The sequence below is a fragment of the Lottia gigantea genome, assembly GCF_000327385.1.
Source record: "Lottia gigantea unplaced genomic scaffold LOTGIsca_7, whole genome shotgun sequence".
NCBI classification, from domain to species: domain Eukaryota; kingdom Metazoa; phylum Mollusca; class Gastropoda; family Lottiidae; genus Lottia; species Lottia gigantea.
This window is the reverse complement of record NW_008710370.1, coordinates 1633834-1655914: the sequence shown is the minus strand read 5'-3', so window position 1 is coordinate 1655914 and position 22081 is coordinate 1633834. Positions and strand designations below refer to the sequence as shown.

Here is a 22081-nt window from a genome sequence, read left to right as displayed (position 1 = left end):
CCTTTGTTGACTTTTGTTGACCTATATCTTTTGACCTCTAGTATGTAGGAACTTGACATTTGGAACATAACGTAACATTTTGAATATTGATTAACTTATTAAAAAAAAATTGAGTTGGGCGTGGCACTTCCGGGTTTAATTACTCATTATTGACATTTTTGGCCAGGGGCATAACTCGCAAAGTATCCATTTGTTCAAAATGGAACTTTGCATACAATTACCTCATATTGTGAGCCACTTTGTCTTAGAATTTCGGTTGTTTCCGCTTCTTAGTTCAAAAAAAGGAACAGGTTTTGGAAATTGAAAATTTTCAATTTTTGACCTTGACCTTTGTTGACCTTGACCTTTCTAACATCAAACGTCATTGGCATTGGCTATCTATTTATACTTTTATATTTGCCGTCCTATGTCAACTTTCGGTTTTATAGTCGTGTGCAATTAGAAATTTTGATGACGTATATCTCTTGATCTTGACCTTTTTAGACTTTCTCTTTTACAAGATCAAAGGTCATTGACTTTGGCTATCTGCTGATACTTTCATTTGTGAGGTCTGACGTCTACTTCCGGTATTAGAATCTTCTACTTTAGACTGTTCTTGCGCTTGATCTAATTATCGTGGAAGGATGATTTTTTCGGGGTCTTTTGCAATTTGCTACATTTGCAAAGTCCCACTCTGTGCCACGAGTGGCTCTAGTATGTTTCTGCTTTGGAATCTCACTTAAAGACTGTGGTATCGAGAAAGTCTATGCTTTTGTCACTCACGTTTGCGGTTAGTTTGATAGAAGGATGGTGGTTGTTGAGAATTTCAAAGAATTCCCAAAACTGTTCGATAGAGTAAGTCCAAACCATAAAAATGTCATCCAAAAAGCGTCCGTAAAAAAGTGGGTCAAATGGACAGAGGGGCAACACCTCACGTTCCCACTCTGCCATGAAAAGGTTTGCGTACGAAGGGGCGAATCGTTTGCCCATTGCTGTCCCTGAAGTTTGTAAATATGTTTTACCATTAAATGTGAAATCGTTTCGACTAAGACAAATCTCTAAAAGCTGTAGAATTGCATCGTCGGGTCTGTTTGGATCTGGGTTTCTATTAAAAGCTTTACGAACTGCCGTTAAACCAGTAGTGTTATCGATATTGGTATACATAGAAGAAACGTCGATAGAGATATTTATCACCTAAATATATATTTTTGCATTTTTCATCATAACTTTCATCTTACTTTATATATCCCCAAACCCAGTTTGACTTATTTGCATAATTTGATCCCAACATTTTCACGCTAGCATATACAGTTTCCTCCTGTTACATCCGCTGTACATTCCCTTCTAACCCGAAGTTCTTTTCATTATGCTCCCCAACTACAACAACCACTGGCAAGAAGCCAGACATAGAAACACTAATCGTCAACCAAACCAATATCACGTACCCTACAACGGCCCTGTCTTCTATCGACCTCTACCACCTACCAATCGCCGACCACCAACCAACCCATCCAGAGATATCCCACCCCATCGCCGACCTACCTACAACACAGCCTACCAATCAAGAGGTAACCATCGACCTGACCAACAACAGAAAAGACTACCAGCCCACCGACGCCAACCAATCCCCACTCATAAGGAGGAAGAACCCTTTGTGAAGGTGTTCTTCCAAGTTTTGCAGTGCCTCCATCATTTGGCAATCCTTACCCTTCAACAGCAAGGCCAACCAGCGTTTACCTTCAAACGCAAAGTCTCTGAGTTGGATAGTTTTATCCGTCCAGCAATGAAAACATCAGCTGTCGACGCGAATATTAGATCCCCCAATAGGACATGGCTCTGTAAGGTTACGCAGGTCCTGATCGACCATTACCAAACCACACTTCAAGAGAAGCTGACCACCATTCGTACCAAGTCTTTATCATCACCTGCCGTCGACCGCATCGTTTCTCATGCCCTGTCCTGGGCCATGCGCTCCTATGGGAAACGTCTCACTCAAGCTGTAATCTCCAAATTCTACCAAACAATCAACGAAACATCGAGTTTGGACCAGCATACCACCCCTCAGTCTCCATCCAAGTCGAGACGTGTATCCAACCTTCCCCTCCTCGAACCAGATCCCAGTCCGTTCCCAATGCTACAATTCTAACAACTACCAAACCAGTACCAAACACACCGTCGACGACCATTATATCCGCTACCAAACCGTATTATCACCAAACCAAGGACAAATCATTATGGAAACTACCTGCTCTAAAGAAATCTACCTTAATAATTGGATCATCTAACCTGAATCGAATTACCAAAACCAGTTCAGACACCGAACTACATTCTTACCCCGGTGCCCAAATCCATCACATACAGTCAATCCTGGAATCATACGACCATGATCCCAAACCTAATACCATTATTCTTCATGTAGGCCTCAACAACCGTGATCAGATACCAAAGACCTCCTTTAACCAAGCCCAGAAATTAATCGCCACAGCCAACAAAACCTTCCCAAACTCCAAGATCCTCTTCACATGTATACCCATTTCAAATAAAATCTCGAAGAAAGCACAACAGAACCTCAGCACTCTCAACAACATGATGATGGAGTCTAGTATCAACAGCGCAACAATCTTACCACCCTACGAAGAAGAATTCGAAACAGTTGATAATCTTCATTGGTCTCCAGAAAAAGGAAACAGCATCTATTTGTTTTGGATACACCAGCTTCAAGCATCGAGTAAGTCTTTAAACTAATTACTGGGGATAAAAATACTGAGAGGCCACCGCTAGGCCAAACTGTAGTTAACTTAATAAGAACAGAAGAAAACCCAATATCAAGACCCTTAATCCTAATTTCTAAATAAAGTGTCTGCTCCACCCTAGGCCTGTTCATTTGGGAGAATCAAACCCTCCCTTCCCCGAAATCAAATTTCTTATAATCTTCGGAATCCCTTTTACATCGTGACTCGCCCATTTCCACATGTTGACAACTAGTTACATACTTTCGAGAGATCAATGTTGTCATCGCATCGTGTACAGAAGCGAGCATGTGCATTGAATGTATCCATTGCGCAATGACCGTATCAGTCAAACCTCTTCCATGCGTTAGTCCTGATCTAGTCGCATCATTGTTTGCTCAATTACCAAATCGGTCGACAGTCCAGCCCAGGTGCGTGGACTCCGTCTCACAGCATGCATACCTTCAATTGCAAATTTATTGTACAGCCATGGATGTGTTGAAGACAATGAACGCATTTTTTGTAAATAGAGTCTTGCACTCTTGGCATAGTGAATGTGATTGGTAGCGGCGAACAGATTCAGTAAGTTCCCAACAGCGTTAAGATGGCCTTCCCAATCGGATAGTCTTTCTGCCCGTACAAAATCTTTTATCCATGCAAAATAGTCCAAATGTTGCAACGACAATCGTGCAGTGCGCGATTTATCGCTTAGTGTCTTTTTAATGATACAGAGAAACCTATCTACTTTAGCTAATATATGAGAATCAGATATGTGGTCGAGAACGTCGGACGTAGGGTTTTCCAATGTTTGTTTGAACAGTTGCCGAAGCTCCTGAATTTCGTCCAGACTTAGGCTCACGTGGTCTATCTGAGTTTCGTTTTCGAGAAGATGAGTGAACAACCGGGTCATTAACGCGAATTCCATCAGTAATGTTGCTCTCATAGCACGGTCGTATGCTTTACCACTGATAATATGCATCACAACATTTCTTCCATTCCAGATCCAGCCATTAGATGATACAAACTGCCCAACGCGCTCATTAAGAGATGAAAGCCTCCAAGACGCAGCACAATCTTATTCATTTTCTTAGCCTCGACTATTTCGGATGCCCTGAGATATAGGGGTTGGTCAAACGTTATACAGAAATTTTGTAACCCCAGTTTCTCGCCTTGAGTCTGTAGGTACACCAATGCCGAATAAATACCAGAATCATCATTTGGACTTTGGAATTTGGATCTCTGAGCCTCCGTGCGCATTTCCATAGAATGTTGCTGTAATATGATGACGGTGGGATCACGTATGGGCGGATAATTTCTACGAGTGGTTGGAATGGGATAGTAGATAATGCTGGCGGGGATTGAGTAAAATACTTTAGAGTGGAAATAGATTTACCCTCAAGAAGTTTGGAAACACGGACTCTTGTCTGACGCTTGACCCGATTATCAAATCCAGGTGTCCAGTCGACATAGCAATCATACCAATGGCATGAAATTGACCATCACCTACTAAGGTTTCGACAGTTGAATCGGCGTTATCGGTTGACCATTGTGTAAATGCTGGACTTTCAGGTGGTAACACAGTGCGCAAATGTTCATCCATCAATACCGATTGTTTGAAGAGCTGGACTTCATCATATGATATAGACATACCCAGCGCATGAAGACCCAAAAACATGGTCCATTTCTAGACCCAGTCCAAACATCAAGGGTGATATCACGGTTTTAGGTTTTGCGGCTTGAGTGATCATTTGACCAATGCAATCTCGTCTTAAAGAACATGGTATCAAATGCTCCATAAGCAGTTGCAGACAAGGAGTAAGAAATTCTCTCCCTTTCTCAACATCTCGAATATCATTTAGGCTGGGGTAATAATCGCGACTGTATTCTCTTTCCCTTATTTCCTCCTTAACCAGACGAGCACAGGTAATGATTATCCTGCGTATTTCTGCTTCTCTGTTCTCAATCTTCTCATCATGCCATTTTCTGTGAACTATATAATCGGCCATATTCCTGAAACATAACACATCTTTCTGGCCTCCACCAATTTTTGCAAAAAATACGTGTTCGTCATAGCGCTGAATCAATTTCTCTCTCAAGGTTCTCGAGGTGTAGGTTTCTTCGCCACCAGCAATTTCTTCCATTTTCGCCATCAAATCATCCACCGTATACAATTCTACTTCCGAACTATTTTCCAACCATTCACAGAGCCTTAAAAACCACCTGTGCATAGTTTGATTCACTGGTCGCCCCGCAAGGGATTCGATGGGAGTGTTTTCCGGGCGGCGGCCTTTCGAGAACAGAATGAAACATTTATGATGATAACGCGCCTCAGCAGCAACTAGAAATGCACAGCCCTGGACACGTGACCAGTTGTCACTTCTATCACACGCTTGTAAAATCGTTTCTCGCATTTCTATCGTTCTAACTTCAAACACCGGATTTCTGTCTGGGTGTCTCATATCATTTTGAGCTATCTGGCCACATATGAAACACTCTTCAGACCACAGGAATGATTCAAGGCTGGAGCGAAGTTTCTTAGGCGCAGGAAGCGCTTGGCCTTGATCGTCCGATTTATGTTTCTTAGCACGCTCTACATTTCTGGCGAGCGTATATTCATTACGGCAGACCTCATGCATACGAATCTTCACTACCCCAGGTCCGTTTAGTCTGGATTGCAGAAATGTCTGTAATATATCTTCTCCACGTTTCTCACTACATTCAATCAACGTATTTAAGCCTTTTGAGCGGACATTGGCCACACCCTGTCCCAACTCCTTGAAACAAATAAAACATCTACCTTCTGGAAACAACTCTGCTGAGCCGGACCGGTCCATTGGGACGGGAATTTACGAAAAAATATGTAGAATATTTTAGTTTTTTGACAGTGTTTCAAAATTGCGTAACGTTAATGGCGTAAAGTTAATGACGTCAACTATATTTATGACGTCACATCCGTGACGAGGTACAGCTAAGTTCGATTTGATTTCATTTTCGAATTCGCTGACATCAACTACCTAATAATTGATACCAAACATGACCAGGTAACGTTAGACTGTCCCGAATTCAGATAAGTTTTCCAAGCAGTACCGTATTTTTTAAAAAAATATTTCGAGTACCAATTTTAAATTGCTCACCACGAAGTTTCCCCAGGGGAGATTTTGCGAGAGTTTTTTTCTGGGACACTATAGACATGGTCCTTCCAGAAAATGAAAAAATAATTTCTGTGCAAATTTTTTCCACAGCTCTAGCGATTATGAACTTCTCCGATCAGCCTAATAGTGCACAAATGTCTCTCGCGACAATCAGGTTTGGCAGACAGACAGTCATATTTGTGACTTATTCGATGCTTGAAGCTGGTGTATCGAAAACAAATAAATGCTGTTTCTGGAGACCAATGAAGATTATCAATTGGTTCGAATTCTTCTTCGTAGGGTGGTAAGATTGTTGCGCTGTTGATACTGAACTCCATCATCATGTTGTTGAGGGTGCTGAGGTTCTGTTGTGCTTTCTTGGAGATTTTATTAGAAATGGGTATATATGTCAGTTTGGGAAGGTTTTGTTGGCTGTAGCGATTAATTTCTGAGCTTGGTTAAAGGAGGTCTTTGGTAGCTGATCACGGTCTGGATACACGCCTCGACTTGGATGGAGACTGAGGGGTAGTTTGCTGGTCCAAAAACGCACAGAAGGAAGAAAAGTTTGCTGATCCTGAATCACGTGGTGAAGATTCAGATGGTGTGGAAGGGGAAGACGAGTCTGAATGTGAAAAGAGAAGGGAAGTGCCCTCTCTACGAGAACGTTTACCTATGTCTGCTGAACTAGGAGTAGGTGAACTTCGGGCTCTAGATGGTGCAGGTGTAGTGTCCATTTCAGTTGGTATGGATACTCTGGTTTTTGTTTCGTTGATTGTTAGGTAGAATTTGGTGATTACAGCTTGAGTGAGACGTTTCCCATAGAAGCGACGGGCCCGGCAGGTGATGATAAAGACTTGGTACGAATGGTGGTCAGCTTCTCTTGAAGTGTGGTTTGGTATTGGTCGATCAGGACCTGTGTAACCTTAGAGAGCCATGTCCGATTGGGGGATCTAATATTCGCGTCGACAGCTGATGTTTCATTGCAGAGACTTTGCGTTTGAAGATAAATGCTGCTTGGCCTTGCTGAATTTGACGATTTTGGAGTTATTGCCCTTGACTTAGGAAAATCGCGTCAGAATTTGTTTGTGAACACAAAAAATACTACAGATTTCATGATTTTTATGATAACTGAAATGAAATGAATGGAGTGTTACGTCTTTTTATTTATATTGATTGATTTTTGCAACGATTTCGCTCTTTTTTGACCTTGATATTTGTGAGAGTTGTGAGATTTAATAATTTGATGAATTTGATATTGATTTTAAAAAATTTGGTGGAATTATTCAGCATAAAAATTCTTTAATATGAGAAAATTCGTACTATAGTCACTAAAGACTGTTTTATCATATCTGACAGCTATCTTTACATTTACTACTATACCGTTTGGTTAGAAGGCATCGACATATGTGTATCAGACGATTGGAATGTCGGTTTCGTCTTACTCCCTTGAAATACCTTGGTTTTATAGTTTATTCTGTTAAGCAGGCATATATTTTACCTAGTGATAAAATGAAAAGTTTATTTTGCTTAGAGAATATATTTTGTCGTTGTCTTCTGTTGATATTCGCACTTTACAACGTTTTGCAAGGAAATGTGTTTCTATGTCGTTGGTTTATACGAGGCGCAAAATTATACTGTAGAGAGGTAAATTTCGCCATTTCCCAGTGTATGAAGAATAGTAGATCGGTTGAGGTAAAAGGTTCTCTTAGGGAGGAAATACAGAGCTGGAGGTTTCTTGACACATGGACAGTCTGTTTTAAGTGGCGTGGCGGAAAAAGTATCATAATCAATTATTAATAAGTATGGATGCTTCACTGTACAAAAACGGAATTGCTGTCATGAATGGGGTCCATAACGGAGTTCTGTTTGGTGATTTCTGGGAAAAGGGAAATGATGCCCCAATTCATTTGTAAGAGGCTGAAGCGGTATTGTGAGCTGTAGAAGCATTAGGCCCAGGTACTTAATTCTAGGTCAGATATATTGACCGATAATATGGCTGTTATACTCTCGTGTAAAACAAAGGTGTTCCAGACCCTGCATTGAATGGTATTATGAAAAGAATTGTTTCAGTTGTGTCATAAAAATAATATAGGCTTGCATTTTCAGTGTGTCAATTCAATAGATAATATGGCAGATGAACCATCAAGAAGTTTGTCATTGTTGGATTCCGTGTTAGGACAAAAGGTATGAGGAAGGATAGAAAATCATTTGGGCCATATTCTATTGATCTTATGTCTTTGGACTGCATGAAATCGATACAGGGGGGAAATTTAAAACACTTCACACCATTTTCCACGCCGCAGTCAGAAGGAATCAATTTTTTTGCGCAATATATTAGCAAGGAGAAGAATCCTTATGTTTTTCCTCCATTTAACCTCATTTTGCCCCATGTTTGCCTTTTTCAAGAACATAAATTAGAGTGTTGTACAATTATTTTACCGGAATTTGGTGGTTATAAACCAATCTGTTAGATGGAACAACTGCCAAGCCACCCATCTTCTTGTCTGTAAATTCCACCACAACAATTGAATTTCTGCCGTAGTCTAAATTCATTTAAAACAGTCTTTATAATATAGTTCCACATTGTAATGTGGACTTGAATTGCTATCTGTCCGTCGGTTCATCTGTTTAAGTGTAGAGAACACAGTTTTTGGCAGAATTTTAAAAAAAAACATTGTGTGTAGGATCATATCCACAAGATTTTGGACGGATGAGTTTGAATCTGGGTATTATTCCGTCAAATATTGACAGGGTTTCAATCCTTGATACACTAAAAATATGTTGAAAGTGGTTTGTGACCACGGTTTTTGTCCGAATTTTTAAAAACTTTGTGTATAGGATCATATCTACAAGATCTTGGACGGACGAGTTTGAATTTCCTACAAATAATTACGAGTTTTCAACGAGATACAACAAGAAATCGGCATATGATAAGGTCTGAATAGATACAATTCAAGGGCTCATCATTTACAACTATAGAGAATACCAAATGGACATGAAGAACAAGAATGTAAAGGTAGGTTATAAGATTGAAGTTTTTGTCAGATTTTTAAAAAAATTTTGTATAGGATCTTGGATTGCTGAATTTGAATTTGGATAAATATTGATGAGTTTCAACCCTTGATACACTGAAAAGTGTAAACATATTAGTAAACCGCATTTCATAGGAGAAACAAAACATAGGAGAAACACAACAAACAGTGTAGCGAAGAAACTCCTCACTTCCTGATCATAAGTTAAATTATAGAGCCAATCATCATCAACAACGACAAGAGGGATGGGCATTTAACAAGGTCTGAATAGGTACAGCTAAAGGGCACAACTTTTACAAACCACAGAGAATACGAAATGGACAAGGGGAACAAGAATGAAAAGATGGGTTATAAGATTTTGTTTTTGTCACAATTTTTAAAAATTTGTTGTATAGGATCTTGGACAGCTGAATTTGAATGATTCCGACAAATATTGACAGAGTTTCAACCCTTGATACACTAAATATAGGTTAAAAGTGGTTTGTGAAAGCAATACTCGCACGGTTTTGTTTGTCAGAATGGTTTTAACATATTGTGTGTAGGATCTTATCCGCTAAGGTCTTGGAAAGTTTAAATTTGGGTAAGATGCGACAAATATTGACTGAGTTTCAAATCTTTACACTAAAAATATTTGTCAATTTCAATGGTCACTATGAGAAATGTCCAAATTTAATCAAAGCTGCCAAAGGGCATATGTTATGTTGCCTTGTTTAGCAAACTAAACTACTGGGCAAAAGAATGTTTTCACAGACTTCATTTGGCCACATACCAAAGATAAAGGCATAAGTGGGCTAAATTTTGATAATAACACTCGTCTGAAATTTTGCCCCCAGATCAGAAACAGACCCGAATGATTCAAAAAGCAGTGTAAAAAGAAGTGTTTGAATCTGTTCACTTAAGGTTGTTTTTGATAAGACCAATTTTGCTTCCAACCTTGATGCAGCTATCTGAAATTTGAGAAATGTACCTCTCCCCATTGAATGTCTCTAAATTGAGAATATTTTCTGTATTCAAATGGAAATGGCCCTAAACGATGCTTATTTTGGACATAGTTTTAAGAGCAATTTTGGATTCTCAGAGTCGGAAATAATCTGTGCCAAAGGGAAATTTGGTTTGTTCAATATTATTTTCAACCTACCAAGAAAACTTTCGAGTGAAAAGGCTGAAAAGAGTCAAGAGCTCCGAATCTTTAAGAATAAGTGGCCAAATAAATCAGATTATGAACATTATAGACAAGCATGTTTCCCCATATAACACACCGAACTGTCTCACAAAAAACATCTGCATAACTACAATATCTCTCACAGTATACTGGACTTTACAGGCGGTAAGGGCCAACAAATCACTGTAAAGTATTAACTGCCTATACTATGTAGCTTTCCGTCTGTCAATTTCACTAAGGGGTCAGCTCATACTAGGAAATTCACGTGGCAAGCAAGGATGAAATGCAGTATTATCCTTCTTTGTTCGAACCAATACGACAGCCATGTGGGACCCTTCATCGACAACCATCACGCCGAGATGAACTAAATGCATCGGATCCAACAAACTGTGATACCATTCCCATGCACAGATGAAGAAGGGGTGATATAACACAACTGACACTGTGGTGATCAGGATTTGCCAAGTCAACAAAACTTTCATCATTGCGAAAACCTGATTTTGTTCGTGGAAATGTGACTTTGTCTTTCCAAACAACGTTCTGGGAACACTTTTCACAGCCATGGTAAGCATTGTGCCCCTTGACTTGTTTCACAAATGCTCTCGCTGGAGCATCGCAGATAAAACATTAAACATTAAAACTTTAATACTGACATCTTCTGGCAACTTTAATGTCATACCATTCTTGGATTCCAGAGGTACTCCTCAATATCTCCAGGATTCTGTTCTCTAGAAAACAAACCAATTATGAAAGGAGTGGATTTAAGTTCAACAATTTTACTTAGAATGGGCAAAAAATGTTTTCGAACTTTTGAATAATGGCAGTCTATCAATATTTACCCGAATACTGACACGGGTCAAAGTGGAAGGAACACATTCATGACATAGAGCTGCTACATCCAATATTCTATTAGCCATGCCAAAATGATAGTATTGCCTATTAGATAATTACTTAATTGTGTAGCTGGTCTGGGTTGCATGGAGTGTTCGTGGGTCTCTTGGAAAATGTTGGAAAGAATCATGAAGAATTTTTATCAAAACGTGCATGTTGCCCAAACAGATGGTTCTGTTTTTAGCTCTAGAACACCTCTTTTCTCGTTAACATCATATTTCTGTTTTCAGCTCCAGAGCACCTCTTTCCTCGCTAACATCACATTCCTCAGAGTAAGAGTATCAGCTTTCGACGAAAGTTTCATTGAAATTATCTTCAAGTGCCTCAACATCATCGATCTCAACACCATCGACCTCATTATCAGCGACCTCAACATCATTGACCTCAGCATTTCCGACCTCTGCATCATCGACCTTATTACAGGTCTCCGCATCATCGGCATCATTATTCCGACGTCGGCTTAACCAATCTCGACATTACCGACCTCAGTATAGAACAGCATCAGCATGAACAGAATCCGATTCTGTGGCAGATTGAAAATTCCGACATTCACGTAGCCAAACTTCATTATCTTTCAACGTTATCCTTATTCCTTCTACATCAAGCCCAGTAAGACCCCCTAGAGTGTGTACGCTTCATTATCGTAACAAAAAGAAGAAGAAAAAAGTGAAATATGTATGGGTCATTCTATGATAATGTCTGCAAATCATGTCCCAGCAACTTCCTCTTTCACGTGGGCAAATCGCTGGCTTGGAGCAAGAATGTCGTAAGTGACATAGTGGTGAAACGGAGAAAATTGCATTTTAAAATTCTAAATGAAATCATGATTCCTGGCGTATATTTACCTTGTAACTATTTTCAGTGATAACAAAGTGTTAGTGAAGATATTTATTTTACAATACTTTCAGTTTCATTCAGTATTGGCAAGATGCCATAAACTCACATAAGACATTTTTGCTCCAAACATACTTCGAAGATGTTTGGAGCAAAAATGTTTTAAGTGAAAAAAAAAACAATAATAAAAAATAACAAATTTTATTTTTAACAACAATTTTATGTAAAACTAACATTCGAATCAAATGCGTAATCCAGAAAATAACTGTAGACATGACGCAATAAGAGCAACTAAGAATTTATACCAAAAGGAACTATATCAGAACTATAACGGAACTATTGAAATACATAGCAGTATGGATTATTCTTCTATATTTATTTGGACTGGTAATTCCATAAAGAAATGTTGACTATCTGTTGGTACAGACTTCATTAACTTTAAGAGATAGTTTTTTTCTGAGCATCGATTGGAAGCCGAGCACTGTATGACTTTGACATGGAATAGGAGATAAAGTTGATAGGCTGGCCACGTTTTCTATACAATTTTTCTTCAACTTCACCACCAATTTCGACAGAGAACGAAACTCGGACTTCTGTGCTTTCTTTAGAATACACAATATGATGCATAGAAATGATACCATTAAAAGCATTTTGCTTAAATCCTACAGAATTCAAGCCATCGAAATCTAATATCATGTCATGCGTAAGTTGGTGAAGTCATATGAATTTCGTTTGTTGGCATTTTTCATGTGGATTTGGTAACCAGATGACAAGAACACACTACTTTTTCTGAAATGTCGCTCTGTACAAGAATGCATTGCATCGCATTCGTTTTGGCTATGACCCGACTCGAAAAACTTTTGTTCAATCAATTTAATGTTTTTAGCTTTATAAAGAAAATGTATTAATGCTGTACACATTAGTCTATTTCGATTCATAAGAATCCCTGTAAAGAATTACATGCTCAAAACCTTACAAGAATCACTGTAAAGAATTACATGCTCAAAACCTTCAGCATCTTTAGCTGCTAGCCATATTGTAATTGCTGAAGCAATTTCATTTGTGCCTCTTTTGCCCTCGGTTTCATTCCAAGTGTAGCAGTGTCCTTGGTGGCTTTGAAACTCAAGTACCGTTAAATTATATACATTCAAATTCCTAAGGTAATCGGCAGAACTAATATTTAGCTTCGGAACAGTCATTACTTGCTGGAGATCAAACACAGCTGTGATAGATCCGCCATCTCTTGTTTTATCCTTTTCTTTGGAATTTCTTGCTTGCTGCTTTCTCTTTAAATGTTCTTCCTGGTTCTTGTCATCAACTTCAGTTAATGTATTGGCTTCTTTCTTCATTTTATATTTAGTACATGTGTCGCAAACGTCTTTTCCTGGTGTGTGGAACCCGAGATTAAACTCTGTATTAAAAATGTATCGATACATAGATTCAGTGACCATTAAAGATCCTTCTTCTTTACATTTAACACTATATAATCTGTACATAGCCTTTATATTTAAACTTGGATCAAGGTATTTTTTTTTAGTTGTGGCTCTGCAATAGTGACTATCAACTTTTGGAAAAGAATTGATATGGTTAATAACACATTGTTTTTTGGTATCAGACGTTTTGTTAACAGGTACTTTTGGTTCTGCAAAAATAACCAACCCATTATTAGAGTTGTTGACATTGTATTTTACAGTTGAATCAGATATATCTAATGTATTCAGAAAATAGACCTTACAGACATGAATGTTGTCTCTGCCTTGTGGTAAAAAGTAGTGTATGGTGTTGGATCTTCTACTAGGAGTACCACCAGTCATAGACCCCGTTTTCTTAAATATTTTAGTATGAGATACTGTAAAATCTCGTCTCCTTTGGTGATTGTTGGTTCCCCAATACGAATCAAATATACCTTGTCTTTCTTCATCAGTAAATTTCTTTGTACATGATAGTTTACATGTATCTTTACAACCACTACCAACTCTACGTGATCCCGATACGCCATTTACTTGTTTTCGTGCTCCAGTATTATACTCTAAACATCTGATATTCTTTTGCCATGTGTTTGGGTCAGCTTTTCTCTTTCTAGATTTATGACTTCCATTGTTTGTATCTAATTCCGATACCAATGACCAATGGATGATTCACTGTTATCACTAATGGTAGGTAATGCGGTGGCAGTAGGTTGTTGGATTTAAACGTTTCACCTTCATCTGACTGACACAATAATCTGGATCATTATCACTATCAATATCAAAATCTTCTGAGTCTGAAATGTAAATATTCATAATATAAATAGGAAATAACTCCAAGAGCTCTGTAAATCCAGAGATACAGTAGAATGTTTAATCATTTCTTGAGAGAAGAAAGGAGAGATTACACATCATTTATTTTTCCAAAAGCTCCTTAACATGAGTGTTGTATGGTTTATAGAGCTCTTACTCAACAATCGGGGGCCGTTGTGGCTCAGTGGTCCGATCACTTGATTGCTATCTAGAGGGGCCCGGGTTCGAATCCCGGTTAAGGCCGGTAACGTACTTAGTGGATTTTCAGGCTGGGTTTCCCCTTGTCAATAGTATAGCCAATGGGACTTGACAATAAATAAACAATCAACTGTGTATAGTGCCGGGTGAGGACACAAGCAAACAAGCACTAAACAATCAGAATCAATAAGGAATTTCCAAATCCGTGGCACTAGGCCCTTAAGGCTTAAACTATTGACTGTACAATTATTTTAAAAGGATTATCAGAACTATAACATTAGAGAACTTACCATATACAGCAGAGATAACGGCAGGCAACGGAAATCGTCTTTTAAACCTTTTCGGGTGTCCATAATGATCTGCCATTTTTGCCACAGTGCCAATTTCCAATGGCATGACATGTATGACATCACATATTTTATGACGTCACACATTTTATGACATCACACATTTTATGATGTCATACTATCTTAATCTTAGTATGAAATCACAGAATTTCACTTACGACAATTTTGCTCCAAGCATATGCTCAAATTTTCACTTACGACAAAAAGACATTGCAAAAAAATCGGGTTTCCATGGATATATGCCTCATAAAACAATGCTTATCATATAGACCTTTGGAAGTAGGTCCAGGAATATGTATAAACTAGAATTCGCAAATATGGTCACTTACAACATTCTTGCTCTAAACCAGCGAAATGATATCGCAAATCGGTTTAAGAACGCTTTAATTCTATCTCCTAATGTGTTTTGTGTTAAAACTTTTACAGACAATAGTATAAAATTGCCCTACTGGAAAAAAATTAGACTTCAGTTTAGGGTAACCGACAAAACGGACTTCATGACGTTTTCTAACTCGTGGCTATTCACGTATTAAATGTAAAACGAAAATGTTCTGCGCAACCGGAAGTGAGATAGCAAAAAACCGGAAATGGACTTTATATATCCCCAAACCCAGTTTGACTTATTTGCATAATTTGATCCCAACATTTTCTCGCTAGCATATATAGTTTCCTCCTGTTACATCCGCTGTACATTCCCTTCTAACCCCAAGTTATTTTCATTATGCTCCCCAACTACAACAACCACTGGCAAGAAGCCAGAAATAGAAACACTAATCGTCAACCAAACCAATATCACGTACCCTACAACGGCCCTGTCTTCCATCAACCGCTACCACCTACCAATCGCCGACCACCAACTAACCCATCCAGCTATATCCCACCCCATCGCCGACCTACCTACAACACAGCCTACCAATCAAGAGGTAACCATCGACCTGACCAACAACAGAAACGACTACCAGCACACCGACGCCAACCAGTCCCCACTCATAAGGAGGAAGAACCCTTTGTGAAGGTGTTCTTCCAAGTTTTGCAGTGCCTCCATCATTTGGCAATCCTTACCCTTCAACAGCAAGGCCAACCAGCGTTTACCTTCAAACGCAAAGTCTCTGAGTTGGATAGTTTTATCCGTCCAGCAATGAAAACATCAGCTGTCGACGCGAACATTAGATCCCTCAATCGGACATGGCTCTGTAAGGTTACGCAGGTCCTGATCCACCATTACCAAACCACACTTCAAGAGAAGCTGACCACCATTCGTACCAAGTCTTTATCATCACCTGCGGTCGACCGCATCGTTTCTCATGCCCTGTCCTGGGCCCGTCGCTCCTATGGGAAACGTCTCACTCAAGCTGTAATCTCCAAATTCTACCAAACAATCAACGAAACAAAAACCAGAGTAACCATATCTCTACCAACTGAAATGGACACTACACTTGCACCATCTAAAGCCACCACGCTGCCGAACCAAACCCCTAAACGAGCCCGAAGTTCACCTACTCCTAGTCCAGCAGACATAGGTAAACGCTCTCGTAGAGAGGGCACACCCCTTCTCTTTTCACTTTCAGACTCGACTTCCCCTTCCACAACATCTGAATCTTCACCACGTGATCCAGGATCCGCCAACCTTTCTTCCTTCTGTGCGTTTTTGGACCAGCAAACCACCCCTCAGTCTCCATCCAAGTCGAGACGTGTATCCAGACCTTCCCCTCCTCGAACCAGATCCCAGTCCGTTCCCAATGCTACAATTCTAACAACTACCAAACCAGTACCAATCACACCGTCGACGACCTTTATATCCGCTACCAAACCGTATTATCACCAAACCAAGGACAAATCATTATGGAAACTACCTGCTCTAAAGAAATCTACCCTGATAATTTGATCATCCAACCTGAATCGAATTACCAAAACCAGTTCAGACACCGAAATACATTCTTACCCCGGTGCCCAAATCCATCACATACAGTCAATCCTGGAATCATACGACCATGATCCCAAACCTACTACCATTATTCTTCATGTAGGCCTCAACAACCGTGATCAGATACCAAAGACCTCCTTTAACCAAGCCCAGAAATTAATCGCCACAGCCAACAAAACCTTCCCAAACTCCAAGATCCTCTTCACATGTATACCCATTTCAAATAAAATCTCGAAGAAAGCACAACAGAACCTCAGAACTCTCAACAACATGATGATGGAGTCAAGTATCAACAGCGCAACAATCTTATCACCCTACGAAGAAGAATTCGAAACAGTTGATAATCTTCATTGGTCTCCAGAAACAGCAAACAGCATCTATTTGTTTTGGATACACCAGCTTCAAGCATCGAGTAAGTCTTTAAACTAATTACTGGGGATAAAAATACTGAGAGGCCACCGCTAGGCCAAACTGTAGTTAACTTGAGCCGTAAAATTCTCACACCCCTTCAGCATTCAATCTTAGACCGTGGACTTAAGTTTATTCCCACACCAAAGATAGCTAACTTGAATTATCTCCGACCATCCATTGAACGATTTCAACGAAATCTTAGCTGCACATATTTTTTTCGAAACCACCCCCCACGTGGTGCTAGAACAATGTTTATTCCTAAATCCACGTGGACACCCCCTCAGGCCGCCATCCATCCTAAATTATTGAAAGCATTTGCGAGTATGAATAGCCAAACAGTGAACCTTTCCATAACACACGAAAAGCCTAATCTCACACGAGTGGAACGTGAAGCGTTAAACTTACTTAAGAAAGACGATAGCATTGTTATTAAAAAGAGTGACAAAGGTTCATGTTGTGTCATTCTGAATAGGGAGGATTACGTTTCAGAAGCAGAGAATCAACTGAATAATCCTAAACATTATGCCATTTTACCGAAACCAATTTTCAAAGAAACTGCTAACATGATTAATAATATTCTTGCCGATTTAGTCAAAACTAGTTATCTCAAACAGAAACAATATGACTATCTGTCTGCCAAACCTGATTGTCGCGAGAGACATTTGTACACTTTGCCTAAAATCCATAAGAATCCAACCAAGGAGTGGTTTATCTCGAATAAAATCCCTAAAGGCCGCCCGATTATATCTGACTGTGGTAGTGAGTCATATGCAGTGTCAGAATACATTGATCATTTCTTACTACCTCTAACATGCCAACATCGCGCCTACCTTAAAGACACAACCGATTTTGTCAATAAAATAAAAAATCTTCGAGTTCCCTCTAATGCTATTTTAATTTCTATCGACTTTTCTTTTATGTATACCAATATCGATAACACTACTGGTTTAACGGCAGTTCGTAAAGCTTTTAATAGAAACCCAGATCCAAACAGACCCGACGATGCAAACTTTTAGAGATTTGTCTTAGTCAAAACGATTTCACATTTAATGGTAAATCATATTTACGCAAACCTTTTCATGGCAGAGTGGGAACGTGAGGTGTTACCACAGTCTTTAAGGGAGATTCCATAGCAGAAACAAATAAACTGGATATTAAAGTGTATTTCAAAGAAACTGATACTCATCAACTCTTGCACAAGAGCTCCTTTCACCCAAAACATACCTTTTCTGGTATAATTAAGTCACAAGTTTTACGATTTCATCGAATTTTTACAAGATCGTCTGATTTCAACCAAGCCTGTACGATTGTTTTCTCAAAACTGAAAGAGCGTGGGTACTCTAAACGATTTTTACGAAACATAAAAAAATCCACCTTAGCACAGATAGCAGCTAAAAACAGACTTTATGCCGAAGTACCTCCAGGTTTAAGAAGTGCTCCATGTTTGTCCAGTAGATGCAAAACATGTCCCTTTATATCAGAAACTCATTATTTTGTAAGCAACTCTACGAATAAAAGGTACCCGATCCAGGAACATCTAACATGTGAACATTCGAATGTAATATATTTAATTTCATGCAAGAAATGCCCCAAACAATATGTAGGAGAAACTAAGAATAATTTACGAACTCGCTTTAATGCTCATAGGTCAGACATCAAATTAAAGAAAGACAAGCCTGTTTCTAATCATTTCAACCTCGACGACCATTCAATAGACGATCTCACCCTAATCCCAATTGAGCGTATAGAAATTGACTTGCCCGAAGATGAAACTACCAAATTCCGTCAATCTAGGGAGGCCCATTGGATTGAGACATTGAATACAGCAAGACCTATAGGACTAAATATTCATCATAATGTAGGCATAGCACCCTTTGTTGTCCCGTTTAATACAACCAGCAATCGAGCAAGCAAGATAGTTCATGCCCACTATAAGAGCCTTCAAGAGAAATTCCCCCATGTCTATAAGCAGAAAATGATAGTTGCATATTCAAAAAATAAGAACTTAAATGATAATATTGTTCATAGTAAACTAAAAACAATCAGTACATAACAGATACTATACTTCTCGCCCATGGGGCGAGTTATTTTTTCTAATTTCAGATCAGAATAAGAACAGAAGAAAACCCAATATCAAGACCCTTAATCCTAATTTCTAAATAAAGTGTCTGCTCCACCCTAGGCCTGTACATTTGGGAGAATCAAACCCTCCCTTCCCCGAAATCAAACACAATACATTATACATATCTAAGCCAAATACATTATAAATATCACAAAGACAATACATTATACATATTATGCAAAACATAATACAATATATATATCTCAAACACAATACATTATACATATTATGCAAAACATAATACAATATACATATCTCAAACACAATACATTATACATATTATGCAAAACATAATACAATATATATATATCTCAAACACAATACATTATACATATTATGCAAAACATAATACAATATATATATATCTCAAACACAATACATTAAACATAAGCCAAACCTACAAATTTGACAGTGTGTTTAAAGCACAAAAGTCTAAAAATTTATCATATAAATCCACAAAAAACCCTAAACACTAGTTTGACATGAAAGGCTTCTTTCACACACCATGCTACATGTTCTAAAAGTACATTATCTAGAAATTGACATTCAATGCATTTGAAAAAAAATTTTTAAGGAGGCCACTTTCATGATTTTTTTATAATAAGTTCACCGATATAAGCGCCGGCAGTATCTTTCATAATGATTCACATACAAGATCATCGTATCACGAATATGGATTTTGATATGGTCTCATGACGAAGTAGGGCGTTGCTAGGACACGATGATACAGGATTAAATGGTTTTTTTTTCATTCATATGTCCATCTCTAAATTGATAAATTGGCTATCACGTTAATGAATAACAAGATATTCTGTTTGAAATTATCTGTAAGAATTAATATGCCACATATATCTCAATCTCAATACAATTTGTCGGCAGTTAGGCAAATTATGCTCACCAATTTCAAGTACCATTGATGTGATTCTAGTCAGCTTGATGTTTCTTACAGAGAGTCTACATTGTTTTGTTTATTTGTAACCCCCTGCATTACCCATATATATCTACCTAGTAGTTTGATAACTTCTTCTGTCTAAAGGTGTAGTCTGACCCTAGGAAACATAAATGACATACAGTCGGTTAATTAGTACCGTAGTTTCTCAGTTGATACCTTAGATTCTCAGTAAATACCTTAGTCTCAGTTGAGACCATAGTTTCTCAGTTCATAGCATTGTTTCTCAGTTGATAACTTAGTTTCTCAGTTGATACCTTAGTCTCTCAGTTGATACCATAGTTTCTCAGTTCATAGCATTGTTTCTCAGTTGATACCTTACTTTCTCAGTTGATACCTTTGTTTTTCAGATGATTCCTTAGGTTCTCGGTTGATATTTTAGTTTTTCAATTTGAAGGGTAAAGAAGTAGGCTATCAAAAGAAGATCGTTCATCTTATCATGCATGTTTTGAGTAATACAACTGTTGGACTGTTGGTCAAGCTCTTGAAATGATTAACTTTAGACATGCTGTTTTAAAGGAATAGGTAGGAGCGGTTGATATACATGTATGTAAACAGTCTACAGAAGTACTAAAAATGTACGAAATAGCATAATTTCTGCAAAAATATCTCAAATTAGAAATTTTGTCACCATTTCTATCCATGCCTTTATATATATGATAGTGTCTCAAGAAAATACGACTCGTCTTTCTAACTTAAAACTTGAAAATAATTCTGGACACATATGGATTTGATGGCTCAAATTTCGAGCTGTGAACACTATAACTGATTGGCCTAGCTTAAAATATTCCGGTTTCTGAGACTAAAGTACGATTGATCAAAAAATATTGCATCTGTCCCTTTAATTATGTTTTGGGTTGGTTGCAATGTAAAATCTTGATTTATGGTTATAGCGTTTTACAAGATAGCTTGCCAGGCATCGTAATATATGCCCACCGGCAGTTTTGATTTTGAATAAAAATCTTTTGCAGTACAGTAACAATCACCAATATGACCTTCAGTCATACACTTCTTTTAAACTTTTTGAGGTGATACTGAACAATATTACCCAATTTTGTTAAAATCCGGAACGAATCATGCCAAAATATTTTTTTGATTTTTCAATAAGGTTCATCCATACGTGATAATAAACAATTTCACCAAGTTTCGTCATAATCCATCAAGAATTGTGCCTTCTAGAGGGTTTACAAGTTACACATTGAACGCGTTTTCAAGAAAAAGGCAGTAACTCAAATTAGATATTTTTCTGATTTTCAATAAGGTTCATCCTTGGTCACACAAATTTCGTCAAAATCCATCAAGAATTGTGCCTTCTAGAGTCTTTACGACTCAGAAATTAAAACATTCACGCTAAGTTTCGCCATTTCAAATTATCTAAATTTTGTCAACTTTGCTTTAAGACTGCCATGTAGATATTTTAAAATACATTAAGTAAATCGAGGCACTCCCAATTGAAAGTTAAATGTAATTGGATTGCTCTAATGATAATTTTTTTCCAAAATTTTATGAAAGTCACAATTGAATTTTCAAATGCGTTTCTAGGCCCGTTTAAGCAAAATAGAAATTAATTCATTTACAATGAGAGGAGAAGTTTGAAATGGACAGGAGAGAGTATATTTGCAATAGAAGAATTTGAGATACACTCGAGTCTTTCATTTTATTTCCGACATATAATTTTGATTAAGATAAATTCTTGATATCAATCTATTTAGTTTGTCTTGAAGATTTCAGTTTTTTAAAATTATTGAGCTGAATATATCTGAGATACATACCTTTAGAAAATGGGTTTAGATGTAGTTGACAAAAGCATTGTACAACCCTTATTTTATCACAATGAAAAAAATACTTCTTTATCACTTTTACCATTACTAGTAAACAAAATATTTAAAATAAATGTAACCAAATCATTACTTTTGATCATTGATTACTGAAAGGAAGAAAGTAGATTCTGGTTGAGATTAAACCAGACAGTTGTGTAGATTAGGTCTTAGTCTACGATATCTAGGACAGTCTATAAGGATCGTAAAATAACAAAAATAAAGCCCCGGGTCTTGGTATCTAGAGATGGTCAATAAGACCTCCTAGCCTTGATC

The 22081-nt window shown here is 38.0% G+C and overlaps 4 protein-coding genes across 4 annotated transcripts; 1 reads left to right on the top strand and 3 right to left on the bottom strand.

Annotated features, from left to right (window-relative positions):
* Positions 1-3686: 3686 nt before the first annotated feature.
* Positions 3687-5542, bottom strand: LOTGIDRAFT_154963 (hypothetical protein; the record flags this gene model as incomplete). The annotated part of the gene is made up of 2 exons (XM_009065470.1): positions 3687-4056; positions 4359-5542. The coding sequence occupies 2 exons, from the start codon at positions 5540-5542 to the stop codon at positions 3687-3689; spliced, it is 1554 nt and encodes a 517-aa protein (XP_009063718.1).
* A 4827-nt stretch (positions 5543-10369) lies between these two features.
* On the bottom strand, positions 10370-10657 carry LOTGIDRAFT_107664 (hypothetical protein; the record flags this gene model as incomplete). Its single annotated transcript, XM_009065469.1, has 1 exon — positions 10370-10657. A coding segment is annotated over one exon (288 nt), but the record flags the coding sequence as incomplete, so codon positions are not given.
* A 2057-nt stretch (positions 10658-12714) lies between these two features.
* On the bottom strand, positions 12715-14601 carry LOTGIDRAFT_154962 (hypothetical protein; the record flags this gene model as incomplete). Its single annotated transcript, XM_009065468.1, has 2 exons — positions 12715-13865; positions 14526-14601. The coding sequence occupies 2 exons, from the start codon at positions 14599-14601 to the stop codon at positions 12715-12717; spliced, it is 1227 nt and encodes a 408-aa protein (XP_009063716.1).
* A 702-nt stretch (positions 14602-15303) lies between these two features.
* On the top strand, positions 15304-16467 carry LOTGIDRAFT_154961 (hypothetical protein; the record flags this gene model as incomplete). Its single annotated transcript, XM_009065467.1, has 1 exon — positions 15304-16467. The coding sequence occupies one exon, from the start codon at positions 15304-15306 to the stop codon at positions 16465-16467; it is 1164 nt and encodes a 387-aa protein (XP_009063715.1).
* Positions 16468-22081: the final 5614 nt, after the last annotated feature.